Source organism: Callithrix jacchus, chromosome 7 (genome assembly GCF_049354715.1).
Source record: "Callithrix jacchus isolate 240 chromosome 7, calJac240_pri, whole genome shotgun sequence".
NCBI lineage: Eukaryota > Metazoa > Chordata > Mammalia > Primates > Cebidae > Callithrix > Callithrix jacchus.
In genome coordinates this window covers 53,092,996-53,113,041 of record NC_133508.1, presented here as the reverse complement: position 1 = coordinate 53,113,041, position 20,046 = coordinate 53,092,996, and the positions used below count along the sequence as shown (strand labels likewise).

Below are 20,046 nucleotides of genomic sequence, written 5' to 3'. Positions count from 1 at the left end.
GCCATACGGCCGCCGAAGTGGGATGTCACACTGCTGGCTTTGGAGGTGGAGGAAGGAGCCAAGGAGACTGCAGCTGCAGAAACCGTAAAAGGGGCAGGCACAGTGGCTCATGCCTGTAATCCCAGCACTCCGGGAGGCCAAGGTGGGTGGATCACCTGAGGTCGGGAGTTCAAGACCAGCCTAACCAACATGGAGAAACCCCATCTATACTAAAAATACAAAATTAGCCAGGCATGGTGGTGTATGCCTGTAATCTCAGCTACTTGGGAGGCTGAGGCAGGAGAATCGCTTGAACTTGGGAGGCAGAGGTTGTGGTGAACCGAGATCATGCCATTGCACTCCAGTCTGGACAACAAGAGTGAAACTCTGTCTCAGAAAAAAGAAAGAAAGAAACAGCAAAAGGGGCTGGGTGCAGTGCTCCCAGCACTTTGGGAGGGTGAGGGGGTGGATCCCTTGAGGTCAGGAGTTCTAGACCAGCCTGGCCAACATGGTGAAACCCTGTCTCTACTAAAAACACAAAAATTAGCCAGGTGTGGTGGCGGGCTACTTGGGAGGTTGAGACATGAGAATCGCTTGAACTCAGGAGGCAGAGGTTGCAGTGAGCCGAGATTGCATGACTGTACTCTAGCCTAGGTGACATAACAAGCCTCTGTCTCAAAACAGAAGACACTGCAAAAGGCAGAGAGATTTGGATTCTTGCCTCAAGCCTCCAGGCAGCATACCACCTTGACTGTGGCCCAGTGAAGTTGACTGTGGGCTTCTGACCTCCAGAACTGGGACAGAATAAACGTATATTGTTGGAAGCCACCAAGGTTGTGGTGATCTCTTACAGGCAGCCCTAGGAAACTAATCGTCTTTTCTGGGCTCCTTCTTTCTGAGCCTCAGTTTTCTCATCTGTTAAAGGGGTCAATAGTGCCTACTTCCCAGGATCATGGGGGAATGAAATAGTGCAATGTCTCCTAAGTACCCAGCTCAGTGCCTGGCACCCAGAGATCTGCTGCGGGGCTTACCTGGTAGCAGGGTTCACAGAGGGGTCTCCCATCCTTCTGGTAGAATCTCTGCCCGGCCAGCTGGTGGCGGCAGGTGCGGCACGTGAAGCACTGGGCATGGTACTGCTTCTTCATGGCCTCCACAGCCAGCTCTCGGGGGGACACGGTCTTGTGGCAGAAGGCACAGATGTCTGGGATAGGGGAGACAGCCCATCACCAGCCCAGCCTGCGAGAACCGTACCCAGGCACCACCCAGAACATGTCTAGGGAACCTGAGGCTGTGTCTTAAACCCTGCAAATCCCTCAACTGACAAATACAGAGGGTTGTGAGGAGCATTTAAAAGGAATCTGGGGTCGGGCATGGTGGCTCATGCCTGTAATCCCAGCACTTTGGGAGGCCGAGGCAGGAGGATCATGAGGTCAGGAGTTCAAGACCAGCCTGGCCAACATGGTGAAACCCTATATCTACTACAAATACAAAAATTAGCTGGGCATCTCTACCAAAAATACAAAAATCAGGGGGCTAAGGCAGGAGAATCACTTGAACACAGAAGGCAGAGGTTGCGGTGAGCTGAGAGCGTGCCACTGGACTCCATCCAGTCTGGTGACAGAGCGAGACTCTGTTTCAGAAAAAAAAAAAGGAATTCTGGACAGCAGCTTCAGGACAAAGGGATTGTTGGCTGAAAATAAATAAATAAAAGAGGGGGCTCCACAGCAATACCTTACACCTGGATAATCCCAAATTATCAAAGATTTAAATGTAAAAAAAGAAAACCGTAAGAATACTAGAAAAAACAAGAAGAGAATTACTGTACAACTCTGGAGAAGGGCCACTCTAATCACGGCCAAAATCCAGAAACCAGTAAAGGGCAGAGACATTTGACTACAGAAAAATTAAATTTTTTATGGATGACAAAAGTCACCATAAGTCAAAGGGCAAATGACAAAATGAGAAAAATATCTGCAACTTGTATCACAGACAAAAACTCAAGGGCTGGGCACAGTGGCTCATACCTGTAATCCCAGATGTTTGGGAGGCTGAGGGAGGAGGACTGCTTGAGGCCAGGAACTGGAGACCAGCCTGGGCAATATAGTAAGACCTCATCTCTAGAAAAGATTTAAAAATTAGCTGGGTGTGGGCTCTTGAGTAGCTGGGATTACAGGCACACACCACCACACCCAGATAATTTTTGTATTTTTAGTAGAGACAGCGTTTCACCATGTTGGCCAGGCTGGTATTGAACCCCTGACCTCAAGTGATCCACCTGCCTCGGCCTCTCAGAGTGCTGGGATTACAGGCCCGAGCCACTGCACCCATCCAGGAGCCACTTTATATTCTGATGTGTGACCAGCTCTGAGCTGTAGGAAGGAAAGAAAGTGAACAGCAGAAGGGCCTGGTTTGCTACTTATGGAAAAATGGGGGGAGTGGGTGGACACATATTTGTATTTGCTTGTATGGGCACAGTGTCTTTGGCAGGATACACAAGAGCTCAATGAATGACAGAGGACACCCATCCTGAAGGAAACCGGGTGGCTTGGGGACAGGGCAGGTCTCAGGCTTCTCACTGTGTCCCCCTCACGCTGTCTATTTCGCACTACGTGAGGGCATTAGGGATTCAAAAAAATAAAATAGTGGAGAAAAAATTTAAGGCATTTTTGCTATCATAGCAAACCGTGCAGATAAACATTTTAAATGGAATTTAGGTATGAAGGAGAAAAGGCTAAGGCGATACAAATTAAATGTATGCCCAACTGCAAAGCCCATTGTTGTCATGCGAGCTGGGGCGGGGATGGGAAGGGGGCCTCAGTCTCCTCACCTGGAAGCCCATGCTGGCCCCATGAGGTCACCCAGGAATCCTCCCAGCCCTGTACACCTACCTGTGGACGCCTCTCTCTCAACAGGCTCTGCTGGAGGAGGTGGCAGCTCTTCCTCCACGGCCCTGAGGGGACCAGGCCCAGGCTGGACTGAAGGTACCTCTGCCAGGGCCTGTGGGGATGCAGAAGGGGAGTCACCCAGTGAGGACCCCATGCAGCGTCCCTAGCTCTGTTCCTCATCTGGGTGGCAACAAGTACAATTAGCCCCAGTGCACCGAGAAGGAAACTAAGGCCTAGGGAGGTGGAGGTTTCCATGAGCCGAGATCACGCCTTTGCACTCCAGCCTGGGTGACAAAGAGATTCCATCTCAAAAAAGAAAAAAACAGGTTTCCTATGCAGCCTAAGGGAGTTAGGTCAGACTCGGGGAAACCTCTTCCTCAGAGCTGAAGCGGGGGGTGTCTGAGGGGTTCTGCAGGGAGGGAGTGCATGGCAGCCCTCTCCCGGGACTGTGAAACACTTAGCCAATTTTTACCTGACTGAATAGGGACTCCTGAAAGTTTCAAAGAATGAATGCCCCTGAGCAGATGAATGGACCAGACAACATCCAGGTTTAGAACCCCTGAATGCCCAGAAGGCCCAGACTCCCCGTCCCCCAACCCAGGGGACAAGGGATTGCTGAAGAGGGCAGTACCTGTGGTGGGGGTGGGGGCAGGGGCAGGTGCAGCTGCTCTAAGTCTGCAATGAGTGAGGCACCCATTGGAGCAGGAGCCTCCTCTTCAGAAGGCAGGAGCGCTGGAGGGGGCGGTGGAGGGGGTGGGAGGAGGTCCAGGTCGGGAAGTGCATCCTTGCCATCCAGGACAGGAGGAGGGGGTGGGCATCCTGCAACTGGGGAGGAAAAAGGGCTGGTCAGAGCCTCCCAGGTGGACAGGGGAGGGTTTTACTTACCCACATGGCCATATGGAGGGTAGCTAAGGGCTCGGGTCTGGGTCACCCCAGCCTGGGTTCCATCTCTAACTCTGTCACTGATTTGCTGTGTGTCCTTAGGCAAGAAACGTAATCTCAGGTCAGGCAAGGTGGCTCATGCCTATGATCTCAGTACTTTGGGAGGTCGAGGTAGGCAGATTGCTTGAGCCCAGGAGTTCAAAAGTAGTCTGGGCAAGATAGTGAGACCTTAACTCTACTAAAAAAAAAAATGTAGCCAGGCATAGCAGCCTGGCCATGTAGTCCCAGCTACTTGGGAGACCGACCTGGGAGGATCCCTTAAGCCCAAGAGATTGAGGCTACAGTGAGCTGAGATCACACCACTGCATTCCAGCCTGGGTCACAGAGGGAGACTCCATCCAAAAAGATACTCAAAAAAAAAAAAAAAAAAAAAAAGGCCGCATGCAGTGGCTCATGCCTGTAATCCCAGCATTTTGGGAGGCTGAGGTGGGTGGATCATGAGGTTTGGAGTTCAAGACCAGCCTGACTAACAGGGTGAAACTCTATCTCTACAAAAAATACAAAAATTAGCTGGATGTGGTGGTATGTGTCTGTAATCTCAGCTACTTGGGAGGCTGAGGCAGGGAAATGGCTTCAACCCAGGAGGTGGAGGTTGTAGTGAGCAGAGATTGCCCCACTGCACTCCAGCCTGGGGGACAGAGCTAGATCAAAAAGAAATAAATAATAAAATAAAAAGAAATAAAAAAAAAAAAGAAATAAAAGAAAGAAAAAGGAAACATAGTCTCTCCTGAGTCTTATTTTGTTCAGCTGAAAAATGGTCATCAGTCCCTTAGGCTGCTGAGGATGAAATGAGATGACACACAGTGAGTGGCACATGTGGCAAGGGCTCAGAGAACAGCGGCTGTGAATGCCCTGCTCAGCAAGCCCCCTGCCAGGGGGCCTGAGTGCTCAAGAGTACCCCAGAGGCCCTTGTGGAAACAGAAGCATAACTGACCCCCGAGGCCGAGGCTCTCCCAGCATGGCCCCTGTAGTGACAGTAGCAGCATGACCCGGGAGCTTGTCAGCAATGCAACTTCTCCGCCTGCCCCAGACCTATAGAATTGGAAACCCAGGAGCTGGGGCAGCCGTGTGGATCTTAACAAGTCCTCCAGGTGATGCTGATGCTGCTTAGGTGTAGGGACAGTGCACCGCCCTAATGAAGTAACAGATCCAGGTCACGACCATCAGGTGTTGGAAGCACTGGGGGAAAGGTTCTCGGGAAACTTGCCAAGGTGGGGTCAGGCTGCTGCCACCTGGACTGACTTGTAGCCTTCGGCAGTCACGGAGTGGGGGTCTCCTGACTCGTGTGATGCCATGGCAAGCTATGGCACCTAGAAAATGTTCTTCAACAAGGCCGGGTGCAGTGGCTCACGCCTATGATCCCAGCACTTTGGGAGGCTGAGGCGGGTGGATCACAAGGTTACGAGATCGAGACCATCCTAGACAACGTGGTGAAACCCCTTCTCTACTAAAAATACAAAAATTAGCTGGGCATGGTGGCTCGTGCCTGTAGTCCCAGCTACTCAGGAGGCTGAGGCAGGAGAATTGCTTGAATCCAGGAGACGCAGGTTGCGGTGAGCCGAGATTGCGCCATTGCACTCCAGCCTGGGTAATAAGAGCGAAATTCCGTCTCAAAAAAAAAAAAAAAGAAAATGTTCTTCAACAAACAAACAAAACCCCTCCATCTAATCGAGTCTCTGGAGTTAATCTGCATTAACAGATTCAGGAGGTAGAGGGGAAAGTTAAATGAGAACACGGGGAAGCAAAGGGACGAACCGGGCAGGTGGGATTTCTACAAAAACCGACCTTGTTTCTACAATAAGCCCATGGCATGAGGAAGAAAAACAGGGAGGACTGCCCCAGAATTAAGAGACTTAAGAGAAAAATGCATAGATTTGTGCTGTCCAATGTAGTGGCCACCAGCCACATGTGGCTACTGATTACTGGAAACGTGGAGGCCACACTGAGCTGTGGTAGGTGTCTTAGCATGCAAAAAAGCACCGCATCCTGAGGAACTGGGACCACAGGCACACACCAACACACCCAGCTATTCTTTTGTGTTTTTAGTAGCAACAAGGTCTTGCTATGTTGCCCAGGGTAGTTTTGAACTCCTGAGCTCAAGTGATCTGCCCACCTTGGCCTCCCAAAGTGCTGGGATTGCAGGCGTGGGCCACTGCACCTGGTCTAAATGGCATTTCTATGACAATCAGGGAAACTGAATTTTGAACAGAGATACGCAGAAGGCATTTTTGTTCAATGTGGCACTGTTTGGCACTGTGGTTACGTAAAAAAAATGGCTATATTTAGAAAGACAGCCCTGACCAATGTGGGGCTGAAATGCTGCAAAGATTCAGGTTTCCTTTAAAATACTTTACAGGGCTGGGCATGGTGGCTCACGCCTGTAATCCCAGCACTTTGTGAGGCCGAGGCAGGTGGATCACGAGGTTAGGAGATTGAGACCATCCTGGCTAACACGGTGAAACCCTGTCTCTACTGAAAATACAAAAAATCAGCCAGGTGTGATGGTGCACACCTGTAGTCCCAGCTACTCAGGAGGCTGAGTCAGGAGAATTGCTTGAACCCAGAGGCAGAGGTTGCAGTGAGCCGAGACTGGGCCACTGCACTCCAGCCTGGAGACAGAGTGAGACTCTGTCTCAAAAACAACAACAAAAAACAACTATACAAAAGAAAAAGAAATAAAGGAATAGAATAAAATGTGGCCAAGTCTCCATCACTGTTGAAACCAGATGTAGGTGGCCGGGCGTGGTGGCTCACGCTTGTAATCCAAGCACTTTGGAGGCCAAGGTGGGTAGACCATCTGAGGTTGGGAGTTCAAGACCAGCCTGACCAACATGGTGAAACGTTTTAAAAAAAAAAAAGGAAGGAAACCAGATGTAGGCTATGTAGGGTCCTTGTACTGTACCCCCTACTTCTGCATATGTTTGAAAGTTTCATAAAACCACATCTTCACATCCCACGCTCACCCAGCCACCCATACCCCCAACACACCACAGACACACTGGCACAAAGTCACTTCCATTATTGGCACAGCTCCGCTCCTGCTCCCAGGAGCTGAGATTGGCAGAAAAGGAGGGCACAAGAGCTGCCCTTGATCCTGATGGCTGGTCAGGGGGCACAGACCCTCAGGGCTCCTGACAGGGAGGGAGGTGGGTGGCTCAGCTCCAGGCTCTTTCCTCCATCCAGGGACCATCAATGCTGTAACTGCCCTGCCCCCCCCATGCCAGGCTGCCCAACAAGGAAGGCAGGAGGGAAGCCTCAGAGGGAGGCTGGGACCATGCCTGTGAAAGCCCTCTGTCTACTGCCCATACGGGGTGGGCACTGTGAATAGTGCCCTGGGGAGAAAAGGGTACTCTGCTTACCTCCTGGCACAGCTAAGGCCAGGCCCAGGAGCTCAGCCTAACTGAGATGCCTGTGGAAAGCAGATAGAAAGTGCTAGAGATCCCAGGGCGTCCAGGCCTAGCTGTAGCCCAATCTCCAGTTCATTCTTGGGGGCACCCTCCAGGCTTCAGGTTTCTCATCCATTCAATCAAGACAACCCCCCACCCCACCCCACCTCTCCCTGGGCTTGGAGGGAAGTACAGATGAGAAGCTGGTTCTATGCCTGTGGTCCTCACACTTGAGCTGGTGACAGAATCCCCTGGAGGGTGGGGGGACTTGCTCAAAGGCAGATCATTGGGCCCCAACCCGAGTTTCTGATCCAGCAGATCCAGGACAACGGGAATGTGTGTGTCTGATGAGTTCCCAGGTGACATTGATGCTGCTGGCCCAGGGGCCACACTCTGAGACGACTGTCCCAGCCCCAAAGTCCCACCTGCTTGACACCACTGAACTAGAATAACAGTTCTCTCTTTTTTTTTTTTTTGAGACAGAGTCTTGCTCTGTCACCCAGGCTGGAGGGCAGTGGTGCGATCTCAGCTCACGGCAACCTCTGTCTCCTGGGTTTAAGTGATTCTCTTGCCTCAGCCTCCCAAGTAGCTGGGACTACAGGCATGTGCCACCCCAACCAGCTAATGTTTTGTATTTTTTAGTAGAGATGGGTGTTTAGATATGTTGGCCAGGCTGGTATCGAACTCCTGACCTCAGGTGATCCGCCCACCTCGGCCTCCCAAAGTGCTGGGATTATAGATGTGAGCCACTGTACCCGGCCTAGAATAACAGTTCTTAAAGTGTGGTCCCCAGACCAGAGCATCAGCATGACCTGGCAAGGGGCAAGAAATGCAAACTATGCCGGGTATGGTGGCTCATGCCTGTAATCCCAGCACTCTGGGAGGCCGAGGCGGGCAGATCACTTGAGCACAGGAGTTTGAGATCTGCCTGGGCAAGATGGCAAAAACCTGTCTCTACAAAACATACAAAAATTAGCTGGGCTTGGTGGCGAGGGCTTGTAGTCCCAGCTCCCTGGGAGGCTGAGGTGAGGGCTTGTAGTCCCAGCTCCCTGGGAGGCTGAGGTGGGAGGATCACTTGAGCCAGGGAGGTTGAGGCTACAGTGAGCCATGATCACACCACTGCACTCCAGCTTTCGTGACAGAGCAAGACCCTGGAAAAAAAATACGCAAATTTTCGGGCCCCACAGTAGACCTGCTGAATCAGAGCTACCCAGGGTGGGAGCCGGCAACTGTGTTGGAACAGGCCTGGGTGACACTGCTGCTGACACAGCGGAAGTGTGAGAACCAGGCTCTGATGAGCTCACAGAGCCAGAATCCAGGTCTTGGAGAGGCAGTGAGAGTGCTGTGGCCTCTCCCAGTGCCTGCCCCCGGGGTAGGGCCCACAGAGGGCAGCAGGAATTCAATAGAGAAGCAGGTCGACCTGAGGCCACAGGGCAGGTGGGCAGAAAGGGGGTCCGGGACCCGCTTGAGGATGATTAAGAAGACAAGTACTAGGCAGATGGCAGCTGGCAGCCTGTAGTGTAAATGGCTTCGAGCAGCTGGCAGCATCCCCACGGCCCAGGGCCAGCCTTTGTGTCCTGAGATCACACCAGGAGCATGACGAGCTGCTCACATAAAACTATCTCATAGGCCGGGCGAAGTGATTCACAACTGTAATCCTAACACTTTGGGAGGCCGAGGTGGGTGGATCACCTGAGGTCGGGAGTTTGAGACCAGCCTGACCAGCATGGAGAAACCCTGTCTCTACTAAAAATACAAAAAATTAGCTGGGCATCATGGTGCATGCCTGTAATCCTAGCTACGTGGGTGGCTGAGGCAGGAGAATGGCTTGAACCTGGGAGGCAGAGGTTGCGGTGAGCCAAGATCACCCCATTGCACTCCAGCCTGGGCAACAAGAGAGACTCTGCCTCAAAAACAAAACAAACAACCACTATCTCCCTTCAGGGAGACTGAACCCCAAGATCCCCATGCTCTGCTTGAGGGCATCAAATTGGCAGATGAAACAGCCAGCCAGCCATGCTGACCAGTGACAGGCCAGCCCTTCCCAAGGCAAGTTTGATCTTGTTCCCACACTCCCAAGATCCTCTTCCTATAATCCCAATAACCCATGAAAATGTCCTGGAAATTCTGACATCTAACCTCTACTTCCCTGGCTCCCCTGCCCACCCAGAAGGGGCACATCTTTTTTTTCCTGTTGGATCACATGTCCTGATATGTGAATTTTGTCAAGATGGCCCTCCTCTAAGGAGAGGTGGCTGGGAGGAGCCTCTGTTCTTGGGATGTGAGATTAGGAAGGAAAGATCAACGTAGGAGCATCCATCACAAGGAGGAAGCATGTTCCATGGACACCCAGGTGTACTTGAACCTGTGTGGCCCCTTGTATTGACCCTTTTCTGGCTTCCTGTAATCGATATTTCCTATTGGCCGCTGGGTGATTTCCATACTGATGATAGACAGGGCGGCCCCCGACCTGCTCCAGGACATCAGGACACCTGCCTAGGCACCTCGGGGATTCAGGGACTTAGCTGCCTCCCTGGGCTGGCCTCTGCCCCTTAGCTCTCCGCCAGTACCCTGTCAGCTGATGAGCCAACACCTTCCCCAAGCCCTGGACTGTCAACCTTCCTCACTCCTGCCCCTCATGATAGCTGAGACTTTCCTTGGGAGACACAGGGAAGAGAACTGAAAGGCTCTTCCTGTCCGACCAAGCCCAAGGGAATGGAATAGTCATTTGTGCTGTATTCATTTTGTGATTGATGATCACATCCACACCCGAATTTCCAGTTTCCGGAAGAGGACCTTGAGGCCCAGAGCAGCAGAAGGCTGGCTCCAATCACACAGCAAGTGAACAGCAGAGCCCAAGAGAAAACAAAAGCAGGTTAAAGACCCTTCACCCACCAAATTGCTTCCTCCCTCAGGCCTCTGCACTGCCCTTGGACTTTATCTCCCCCTGGCCGGCTCCACGCTATCATTCAGGTTTCAGCTGAAATACCACCTCTTCAGAGAAGCCATCCTGAGCACCCTGTAAAAGCTGCCTCTTGGCTGGGCACGGTGGCTCACACCTATAATCCCAGCACTTTGGGAGGCCAAGGCGGACAGATCACCTGAGGTTAGGAGTTCAAGACCAACCTGGACAAAATGGCAAAACCCCATCTCTACAAAAAATACAAAGATTAGCTGGGTGTGGTGGTGCATGCCTGTAATCCTAGCTACTCAGGAGGTGGGAGGCTGAGGCAGGAGAATAGCCTGAACCTGGGAGGTGGAGGTTGCAGTGAGCCGAGACCGTGCCACTGTACTCCAGCCTGGGCAACACAGTGAGACTCCGTCTCAAAACCAACAAACAAAAGCTGCCCCTCATCACCTCTCCACCACACTTTACTCTATGAGATCGCAGGTGTCTGCCCAACATCAGACATCATATTTTCATTATGTGCGCTCTGCACACTGGGATGGAAGCTTTGTTCAGGCTCAAAACCTCTCAGCACTTCCTGCGTGACACACCCAAGGCTAAACACTTTACAGGTATACTAACTCATGTAATTCTCACAACCACACTGAGGGAGGTACTGTCTTTATCTCTGTTTTACAGATTAGTAAACTGAGGTACGAGAGGTTAAGTGGCCTGCCAGGATCACCCAGCTGAGAAATGGAGAAGCCGGGGTTTGTACCTAGGCAAGTGGGTTCCAGAATCTGCCTGGCACTTAGTAGGGCTGAATGAATGAATGAATGAATGATGCTGGAGCCTGCCCTTTCCTCCCCACTTCTGTCTCTGACCTGGTCTTCTCCCAAGTTCCCTCCACTCTTACCTCCATTGGAGAGCTGCAGAGGTGCAGCTGGCACTGTGGCCGCAGCCTTGCCAGTGGGTGTCCAGAGACTGGGCCTCCCTGCTAAGCCAGCCCCGGGTGCCTTCATCGGGGCAGGAGCCTCCCAGGGGCGGCCATGCTGGGCCTCACAAACCGCCTGCCTCACTTCCTCCGCCACAGCCACATCGCGGCGCGGGGGTGCCAGGGTGATAAAGACAGATGACGCCACCCTCTTCTCAGGCTTTGAGGCCATGGCTTCAGCTCCTGGTGTGGCTAGGGACAGAATGGGGGATGGCACAGGATTGCCACCTGGACACACAGACACACTCCCTGAGGGCAGAGAGCCTCCCTCCCCACAAAAAGACAGGTCAGCCACCCCACCATGCCAACAACCCAGTCCAGCACCCAGCCCAGCCAGAGAAGGGGTGGGAGTATCCTGCTGGGGAGGGCAGGGGCCCATCAGGGTACTTGGCCATAGGGGTGAGACCCAAAAATCCTGACTGCCCCTCCCCCCAACCTTCACACCAAGGGGTGCAAAGGGCACAGATCACCTCACCAGGCACTCAGCTGCCACCCTGAGTCTAAGACCCATGAGGAAGGAACAGATCCTTCAGCTCCCAGCCTGGAGCCCCACCTGCCTGCTGGGCCACACCCCAAGCTACCTCCCTCACCTGGGATCTGATTCTCCTGGAAAGGCTGAAGTCCGGAAGGTTCAGGACAGCTCCACTTTGGGAGGGAAAGAGAACAGATTAGGATCTGTCAGCGTGTCAGGGCTGGGCTCTGGCGGGGGGCGGTGGGGTGGGCAGGACTCAGCGAGAGCTGTCTTCACTGAGACCTGATCCTCCCTGAGCACGTTATGGTCGTTAACTCATAAACCCTCAGAAGGGACTGTGGGGCAGGCACTATCATCACCCACCTAACACATCAAGAATCGAGACTCAGAGAGAAGTCACTGTTCAGGGTCACACAGTGGTGAGGTGGCACTGGAACCCAGAGCCCATGCCCTTGGCCATTTTGCTCTGCCTTGCCCTCTCTGCCTTGCCCTCTCAGCCCAGTGCACGAGTCAGCACCCTCCATGCTTGCCTTCTAGTGCCGGAATCTCTCACTCCACCCGATCTCCAAAACCCTGGTCCTGGTTCAGGCCTGGGCAGGGGGCAGCGGGCAAGGGGAGAGATGGGGAGGCTCCACGGCCTCTGGTCTCACCTCCTAACCCTAAAGATTGATGTTTCTAGAACGTACATACTTCTACTTCACTCAACTCTGGGAAACAGAGCAAGACTGTCTTAAAAAAAAAAAAAAGAAAGAAAAAGAAAAAAGGCCAGATGCAGTGGCTGATGGCTGTAATCCCAGCACTTTGGGAGGCCAAGGTGGGTGGATGATCCTGAGGTTGGGAGATCAAGACCAGCCAGTCTCACCAACATGGAGAAACGCCATCTCTACTGAAAATATAAAATTAGTTGGGCATGGTGCTAAATTCCTGTAATCCCAGCTACTTGGGAGGCTGAGGTAGGAGAATCGCTTGAACTTGGGAGGCCGAGGTTGCAGTCAGTCAAGATCACACCATTGCACTCCAGCCTGGGCAACAAGAGCGATACTGTCTCAAAAAAGAAAAGAAAAGAAAAAGAGCATGGCTTTAGGAAGAAGGAGCCCCTGGACCACTCATCCTTCCCGCATCCTCTCTCAGGCCTTGGAGTGATTCTTCTACGGTTTTCCTCTCCTGCCCCCACAGGGTGAATTTGAGCTTTCTCTTAGAGGCCCAGCTCAAACATCACCTCCTCCACAAGGTCCTCCTGATTCCTGGCTCTCTCCAGGGGTGGTTTCTGCTGCCAAGGGCGATGACAGAGATGACAGCCCCAGGGCAGGACAGGCTGGCTCACAAGCTCACTATCAATGTGTGACCTTCAGCAGTACCTGAATTCTTTCTGTGCCTAGAGGGTAGCTCACAGTGCAGGCATCAAAGCACAGATCTGGCCGGGTGCAGTGGCTCACGTCTGTAATCCCAGCACTTCTGGAGGCAGAGGCTGGGGATCACTTGAGGTCAGGAGATAGAGACCAGCCTGGCCAACGTGGTGAAACACTGTCTCTAGTAAAAATACAAAATTTGGCCGGGCTCGGTGGCTCATGCCTATAATCCCAGCACTTTGGGAGGCCAAGGCAGGGGTGGATCACGAGGTCAGGAGTTCAAGACCAGCCTGGCTAACATGGTGAAAGCCCACCTCTACTAAAACTGCAAAAATTAGCTGAGTGTGGTGGCAGGCACCTGTAATCCCAGTTACTCAGGAGGCTGAAGCAGAGAACTGCTTGAATCCAGGAGGTGGAGGTTGCAGTGAGCTGAGATTGCTCCGCTGCTCTCCAGCCTGGGCGACAGAGGGAGGCTCAGTCTCCAAACAGACAAACACAAAAATTAGCCAGTCATGGTGGCTTGCACCTGTAGCTACTCAGGAGGCTAAGGCAGGAGAATTGCTGGAATCCTGGGAGGCAGAGGTTGCAGTGAGCTGAGATTGCGCCACTGCACTCCAGCCTGGGCGACAGAGGGAGACTCTGTCTGAAACAAACAAACAAAACAAAACAAAACAGATCTGAGAGCATGGTGGCACCCTGACATCCTGATGTCAGGAAAGGGCATTATTTCCCATATGTCACGTAGTTCCTGCTGACAGTAGTCTCTGCAGCCAAGGCTGAGGTGGGGACATGGTGGGAGATTTGGGAGTCCAGTGAACCCAGATGTCCTCACCAGGCCTGCAACAGTGGTGCCCAGGGCTAAAACACGTCTCTTTTTAGGTCGAGCACAATGGCTCATGCCTGTAATCCCAGCTGTTCGAGACCAGCCTGGCCAACACAGTGAAACCCCGTCTCTACTAAAAATAACAAAATTTCCTGGGCGTGATGGCGGGTGCCTGTAATCCCAGCTACTTGGGAGGCTGAGGCAGGAGAATTGTTTGCACCTGGGAGGTGGGGGTTGCAGTGAGCTGAGATTGAGCCATTGCATTCCAGCCTGGATGACAGGGCAAGACTCTATTAAAAAAAAAAAAAAAAAAAGTGTCCTTTTCTATCTCGCTCTTCAGGCTGTCCTTTGTGCACTGGCCACTGTGGGTTCTCAGTGACTGATGGATAATAAAAACAGTAAGAAGTGCTCCTGAATTACTCTTAAGTTGGTTTATGTGTTTGGCTAAAACATATAGCCCAGTCTGATAATAAAGTATTTATTCTGAGTAAGAAATCAATATATTAGGAAAGAGCCTCAAAACTTACTTAAAAGTACTTCTCTTTAGCTTCTGGGTTTGGCAATGGTGTCTGGAAGTATGTATGCTCAGGCTGGCTGTCACGGGCTTTAGTTTTACACTTTGTTGTAAGTTTAAGAATCTGTTTTCTGTCAACAATATTCAGAGTGCATCTGAGATCTAAAGAAATACTGAACAACTCGCTGATAAGGCACCAGGCCTTGTGCCAGGTACTATATGTGCCTCAAAACCCACCAGCCTCTCAATCTAGCTGCAAGAAAGGCCCATCCTGGCCCCACTTTGCAGATGGAGCCTATGAGGTTCCAGGAGGTTAAGTGACTTTCCCAGGCCATCCATGGCTCTCAGAATTCTAATGAAACATCATCCCACCTGGAAATCCAGGGTGTCCCCATACCTGAGAGGACACACTTTTCCTTCCTTGGATGGCACAAGGCCCCCCAAGTTGCCAGGCCTGTTCTCACTCTAGAATGACCCAATCCAGAAATCTTGTGGTCGGCAGGTTCTGGGCTGGTCCCCCGGGCTGCTGTGGGCCTTTGAGATGGCCCTCTGCCTCCTCCCACCCAGCCCTGACCCTTCCTCCACTCCTCCGGGAAGTCAGATATGCCTGGTTTCTCGGAAAATGTCCAGCACGGAGGCCAGATGTTCACATCTGGGCAGCCCCCATCCCTCTCAAGCAGTGACTGCAGGGACCTCAGGCCCCAGGGGAAGGGACTGAGCTGGGGAGTTTCAAAACCCTGTCAATCCCATCGGGAAAGGGAGCCCTGGCTTCCCTCCGGTCCCACTGCCCTCCAATCAGTTGGGAGCAGGGTGTGTGTGTGTGGCGGGAGCAGCAGGATGTGTGTAAGTTCCCCAGGGGCAGTCTCCCTTGCCCAGGGGACCCTCTGCCCTCACTCTTCCTCCCGGAGAGGGTGAATCAGAGATCCAGTTAGATAAGTGGAGAAAGTGGGGACAAAGGGAGGGAAAGTCATTTCCTGTCCAAAGTTAGGAAGGAGGTTGGGATCCAGCCAGCCACCCAGACCAGCTAGAGGCTGCAGCCTTGGGACAGAGGATGTGCAGCTCAGGACCTCAGGACCCCCCCACCCCCATTCATTTCCTACTCCTAAAAAAAAAAAAAAAGAAAACCTCCGGGACCACCTCTAAGCGTTTTCCTTTTTTTTTTTTGAGACAGAGTCTTGCTCCAGAGGCAAGTGCAGTGGTGCAATCTCGGCACACTGAAACTGCCTCCCAGGTTCAAGCAATTCTCCTGCTTCAGCCTCCCTTGTAGCTGGGACCACAGGCATGAGCCACCACACTTGGCTGATTTTTGTATTTTTGGTAGACACAGGGTTTCACCATGTTGGCCAGGCTGGTCTTTAACTCCTGACTTCAGTGATCTGCCGGCCTTGGCCTCTCAAAATGCTGGGATCACAGGAGCAAGCCACCACACCCGGCTTCAGCGTTGTTCTTTAATGACTGGATAAAGCAGTCTACCTTTGGGTCCGGAATTAAACTTAGCCCGAGATGGGGACGGGGCGGGCTGTGCCCCAACTCCTCCCACCTAGCAGCCTTGGGGAGGGGTTCCCTCAACCTCTCTCCCACCCCAGGGAAACAGAGGAGACAGAGCTGGGTTCACAAGAGGCCCCACCTCTTTCCTGCGGGGTGACCTCGCGCAGGTCACTGAACCTCTCTGGCCTCGTTCTTTTCATAAAGTGAGAATGAGCCTGTCCTAAAGGCGGCTGAGAGTATATAGAAGGAAAGAAGGCTCAGGGTCGAGGCCCTTGGAAAGCGCAAAGAGAAGGTTATGCAGCGGCTGAGCGGGAAAAGGGCCTGGGGCTGGGCTCCGCTGGGGGTGCCTCCAGGACCAGGAGGTAGCTTCCACCGTCATTAAGAACAGGAATCTGGGCGCGGCCCCAGCCTCTCCCGGGGGTCCTCAGGTCGGGGCGGAAGATGGCGGGTGGGGGCGGACGCCAAGATCGCCCCAGGGCACACACCTATCGCCCAGCTCCGCTCCTTTTCAGCCCCCGACGGGCGCATGAGGCCCAGAGAGGGGCAGCCCCGGGGCCCGTCCCTCCCCTCCCCTGACCCTGGCTGGGAAAGGGGCCCGGAGCTCCCCCGGGCTCCGGAAACGCGGGGCCCTCGCAGGCAGCCGAGCAGGGAGGCCGCCGGGGTCACCGCCGGGGCTTTAATTCGATCCATGTGCGGGACGCCGGCCCTTTGTGCGGGAGCTTCCGCCCAGCGTGCCCGTTCCCGGAGCCCGCTCCAGGTCTGGGACTCGACCCTCCGCCGCCCCCACTGAGCCTTCGCCCCGGACCCGCCGACCCCCGACTCCGGGGACAGAGAATAAAAGAGACGGGGACGCAAAGGACGTGAGGACCGCACCCCCCACCCGCAGGCCCCTCCAAGGGCGCCGCGCCGGGACTCCCGGCTGGGGACCGGGTGGGCTCCGGCCGAGCGCTGCCTGCGCTGTCACCTGTGTGCGACGGGGGCAGGGACGGAGGAATGCCTCCCTCACCCACCCGGCCCCCTTACCTGGGCTGCCCGCACCCCTGCGGCTCCGATCCGACGCCCGAGCCAGTGGAGTCCGGAGCTGCGGGGCCTCCCGCCCCCTCCGCCCGTCCGCCCTCCCCGCCCCCTCGGCTCCCTCCGCCCCGCCGCCCCGCGCCGCGTTACCATAAAAGGTGAGGCTCGGTGGGGAGGGGGCGCGGGATTCCCGCCCCGCAGAAGCGGTTCTTACCTGCCCCCTACCCGCCCCACAACCAGTTCGGCCGCGCCCCGCGCCGTTCCCTCCCCCTCCCTTTGTTTCCTGGACCACGCCTCCCCTCCCCCTTGGCCCAGGCCCGGGGGTGGGGGTTAGGGGGAAGGGGTGTGGGGGCCGAGGAATGGGGAGTGGGGGTGGGCCTCCTTCCCTCCCCGCTGTCCACCCCCTCGTGTCCGTTATGGACCCCTCGTGGTCCCTGCCCTGCCCTTTCCCTTGCTTTCCTGGGCTGACGCCCCCACCTGCCCTGTCCCGCGTAGGTGAGCTCTTACACCCCACTTTGCCTCTAGGATCCGCCAGGGTCCCGAGTCAAGCCGATCAGGGTTCTGCGGCCGTTCACTAAGCGTGAGACCTGGAGCAGTCACTCCACCTCCTGAGCCTCAGTGTCTTCATCTGTAAAGTGGGAGTAGCCACTGCCTACCTCTCCAGGTTGGCCTGAAGATAAAAGGTGACAGTCACAGCCAGGACTGTGATTAATAGAGGTTAATATATGCCGGGTTGGGGTTTTTTTCTAGGAGTGCCCCTGCGGGTGGGGGTCTCAGAGACCTCCCAGTGGAGCAGGTCACCTTGTTCTGCTGTCCTGAGGTATAAGCCCTCTGCAGGTGGGTCCCGGTGTCCTGGGGGACAGGCCCCTCCAGGAGCTCTGGAAGGCAGAGCCCAGCTGGCCCAGTGGCTGAACCCCTCCCTCCACCTCCAGTGACCCTCTCCCTCCTAGCTGGAGCAGTTAGGACGGTAGGGGGAGGGAAGGCTGAGCCTGGCTCTGGGGCCCAGGATGGGGCTGGGATGAGCCGCCTGGGTCCCTCAGGAGCATTGTGGCGAAAGGAATCTGGGTCTGATTCAGAGGCAGATTGTTCTTTTGATTAAAGCCACAGTGGCTGAGTCTGGAGGAGCGCTGGACCCAGCGCCATCTGTGGGGCGGCCAGGCAGCATCTGGCCCTCTCCTGCAGCCTCACAGCTACAGTCACCCCTCCAGGGTGGCTCTGGGACTGTTTCTGAGGGAGGCTGGTTTATATTCGAAGGAGGGTGCCTTTGCCCTCTCCCACCAATCATTGCCCCTCCCATCCCTCTTGTCACCCCATTTCCCATTTGATCCTCACAGTTGAACTGCAGTAACAGCAGCAGTCCCAGCAGCTGCCTTTGGTGGGGGCTTTCTAGGTGCTGGTGCCCATCCTCATCCCCTTCCCAATCCCACGAGAGCCCTGGGCGCCAGGGCTGATAATTCCTCTGCACAGTCAAGGACACGGAGGCCCCGAGAGGCCCGAGGCTACACTAGGGGCAAATGACAGAGCTGAATTCAAACCAGAGCCGCTGTGTCCTTGGGCACACAGCTCTGCTAGTCTCAGGAACAGGTACCACTGCCACCCTTCACAGATTCGGAAGCTGGGGCTTGGAGGTGGTGAGAGTTCTGTGCAGCAGGGCGAGGTTGCAGCTCAAGGCTGTTTGAGTCCCCCCTTGGCTCATTCCTGGCTTGGCAGTGATACCCTGCTCCTCCCAGCCCCCAAGCTTTGCAGTACCCTTTGGAGGAGACTTCCCCCATACCCTCCACTGGGAGGGAAACACCGAACGCCAGAGACAGGAAGGACCCTGGTGTGATCTGGGGGTTTTCAGGGACTTTTGGCTGTAGAACCCCTTTCCAAGTGCTTGATGACCCAGGAGTTTATTTTAGAGATAAAAGTGGAGCTGCCCGCCGTCACCTCCATGACATCCCCTGAGCCACCTGCACCCCCAGATGGGAGAGTGGGGCACCGAAGGGTTGAACTGGGGCTTTGTTCAAGGTCACACTGACTCAGTCTAGGACCCAGGCCTCCCACATCTGCTCTGGGACGGTCAAAGGGAATGAGGGTCCAGCTGCCTCTGCTTACCTGCCTCCAGCACCTTTGGCCGCCTGTTCGACTGCCACCACCACTCCCAGATGGAGGAGTGCATCCTGGCCTGCAGCAGCCCAGGTGTCGATGTCACCTATCAGCAGGTGCCAAACTTCCTGCAATGGAAACCCAGGAAGTGCACTGGACAAGAACAGACGCGCTTTGTCTGCCAGCTCGGAAGCCCTGCTGCCCTCTGCTGTCACTGCCAGGTTCGCATCGGCTTTCTCCCCACTCAGATGGCCCCAGCAAGCAAGGGGCTCAACCTTCCCTTAGGATGGTGGCAGCAGAGGCCCTGGGTGGCAGGGAATGGGTGGGCGAGAGGTTTGAGGGAAAGTGTGCTTGCCAGGGTAGGGGTGGCACCTGCCATCCACAATGGAGAACTTTGACTTTGCAGACACTGTTGTGTGCAATGCATGAGTCAAGGAGCCAGTGGGATCAAGTCAGACATGATCAGCCCTTGTCCCCACAAACCTTACAAGGAGATTGGGTAGACCAAACCATAAGGCATATTAACATGATAATGACCAATAGTAAAAGGTGCTATGAAGGAATGGACCAGGGGCTGAGACAAACATGAGTGGGGGTGGGCAGGGATGGGCAGGAAGGCCTCTCTGAGGAGGTGAGGAGGGTTAAGCTGAGATGGAGAGGAGCCAGTGTGAGAATAGGGACAGAGGGGAACTTTATTAAAGGTCAGATGCCCCTGGGGCCTCTCAGCTCCTTACTCCATCCCTTATTTTCCATCTGCCTACCTGCTTGGAGTCAGGTCAGTCCAATGCTTATTTCCTGGGTGCTGCTGCGTATGGGGTCCTGTGCTAGGCAGGGTGGGAAGAGGAGCAGCACAGACAAGAGGGAGCTCCCCCATAGTGGAGGCGTCAGATGGGGACACAGATACAGTTGTGAGTAACATCAGCATCTGGGAGTGACTCCAGCTCTGCCATTTGCCAGCCTTGGGCAAATCACTTCTCTCTGGGCCTCAGTTTCCTCTTGCAACTGAGGAGTTACAAACCCAGGTTTGTCCCTTGTGACTTCATAGCAAGAATCCAGTGGGGTAAATATGGGTAAAAATACCTGGTGCTCAGTAGGTGTTCAAAGCTGAGCTCTCCCTACCACATAAAGGATAGAAGTTGTAGTCAGAGGGACAGAGTGCTGAAAGGAAGAGAAGGACGCGACTTTGTCCTGCAAGAGAATCCAAGGCACATCCATGGCTCCTGAC

At 54.2% G+C, this 20,046-nt stretch overlaps 1 protein-coding gene and 1 long non-coding RNA gene across 10 annotated transcripts in view; one reads left to right on the top strand and one right to left on the bottom strand.

Annotated features, from left to right (window-relative positions):
- The window catches only part of FBLIM1 (filamin binding LIM protein 1), a 30,153-nt gene extending 11,228 nt beyond the window's left edge, over positions 1-18,925 (bottom strand). The window contains exons 1-7 of one of the 9 annotated variants that reach the window (XM_078330459.1): positions 18,831-18,925; positions 11,664-11,718; positions 10,996-11,265; positions 3,496-3,689; positions 2,868-2,976; positions 2,004-2,096; positions 1,011-1,180 (exon numbers count right to left, since the gene is read on the bottom strand). In XM_078330459.1, the coding sequence (XP_078186585.1) occupies positions 1,011-1,180; positions 2,004-2,096; positions 2,868-2,976; positions 3,496-3,689; positions 10,996-11,245 (816 nt within the window). In that variant the 5' untranslated portion in view covers positions 11,246-11,265; positions 11,664-11,718; positions 18,831-18,925. Of the gene's footprint in view, positions 1-1,010; positions 1,181-2,003; positions 2,097-2,867; positions 2,977-3,495; positions 3,690-10,995; positions 11,266-11,663; positions 11,719-16,742; positions 16,797-16,947; positions 16,983-17,210; positions 17,332-18,830 lie in introns of those variants that run through there. The other 8 variants (XM_078330457.1, XM_078330458.1, XM_078330460.1 and 5 more) reach the window with 8 other exon arrangements.
- Positions 8,539-9,170, top strand: LOC144576939 (uncharacterized). Its single transcript, XR_013519812.1, has 2 exons — positions 8,539-8,629; positions 9,137-9,170. It is a non-coding gene; the product is annotated as an uncharacterized LOC144576939 (long non-coding RNA).
- Positions 18,926-20,046: the final 1,121 nt, after the last annotated feature.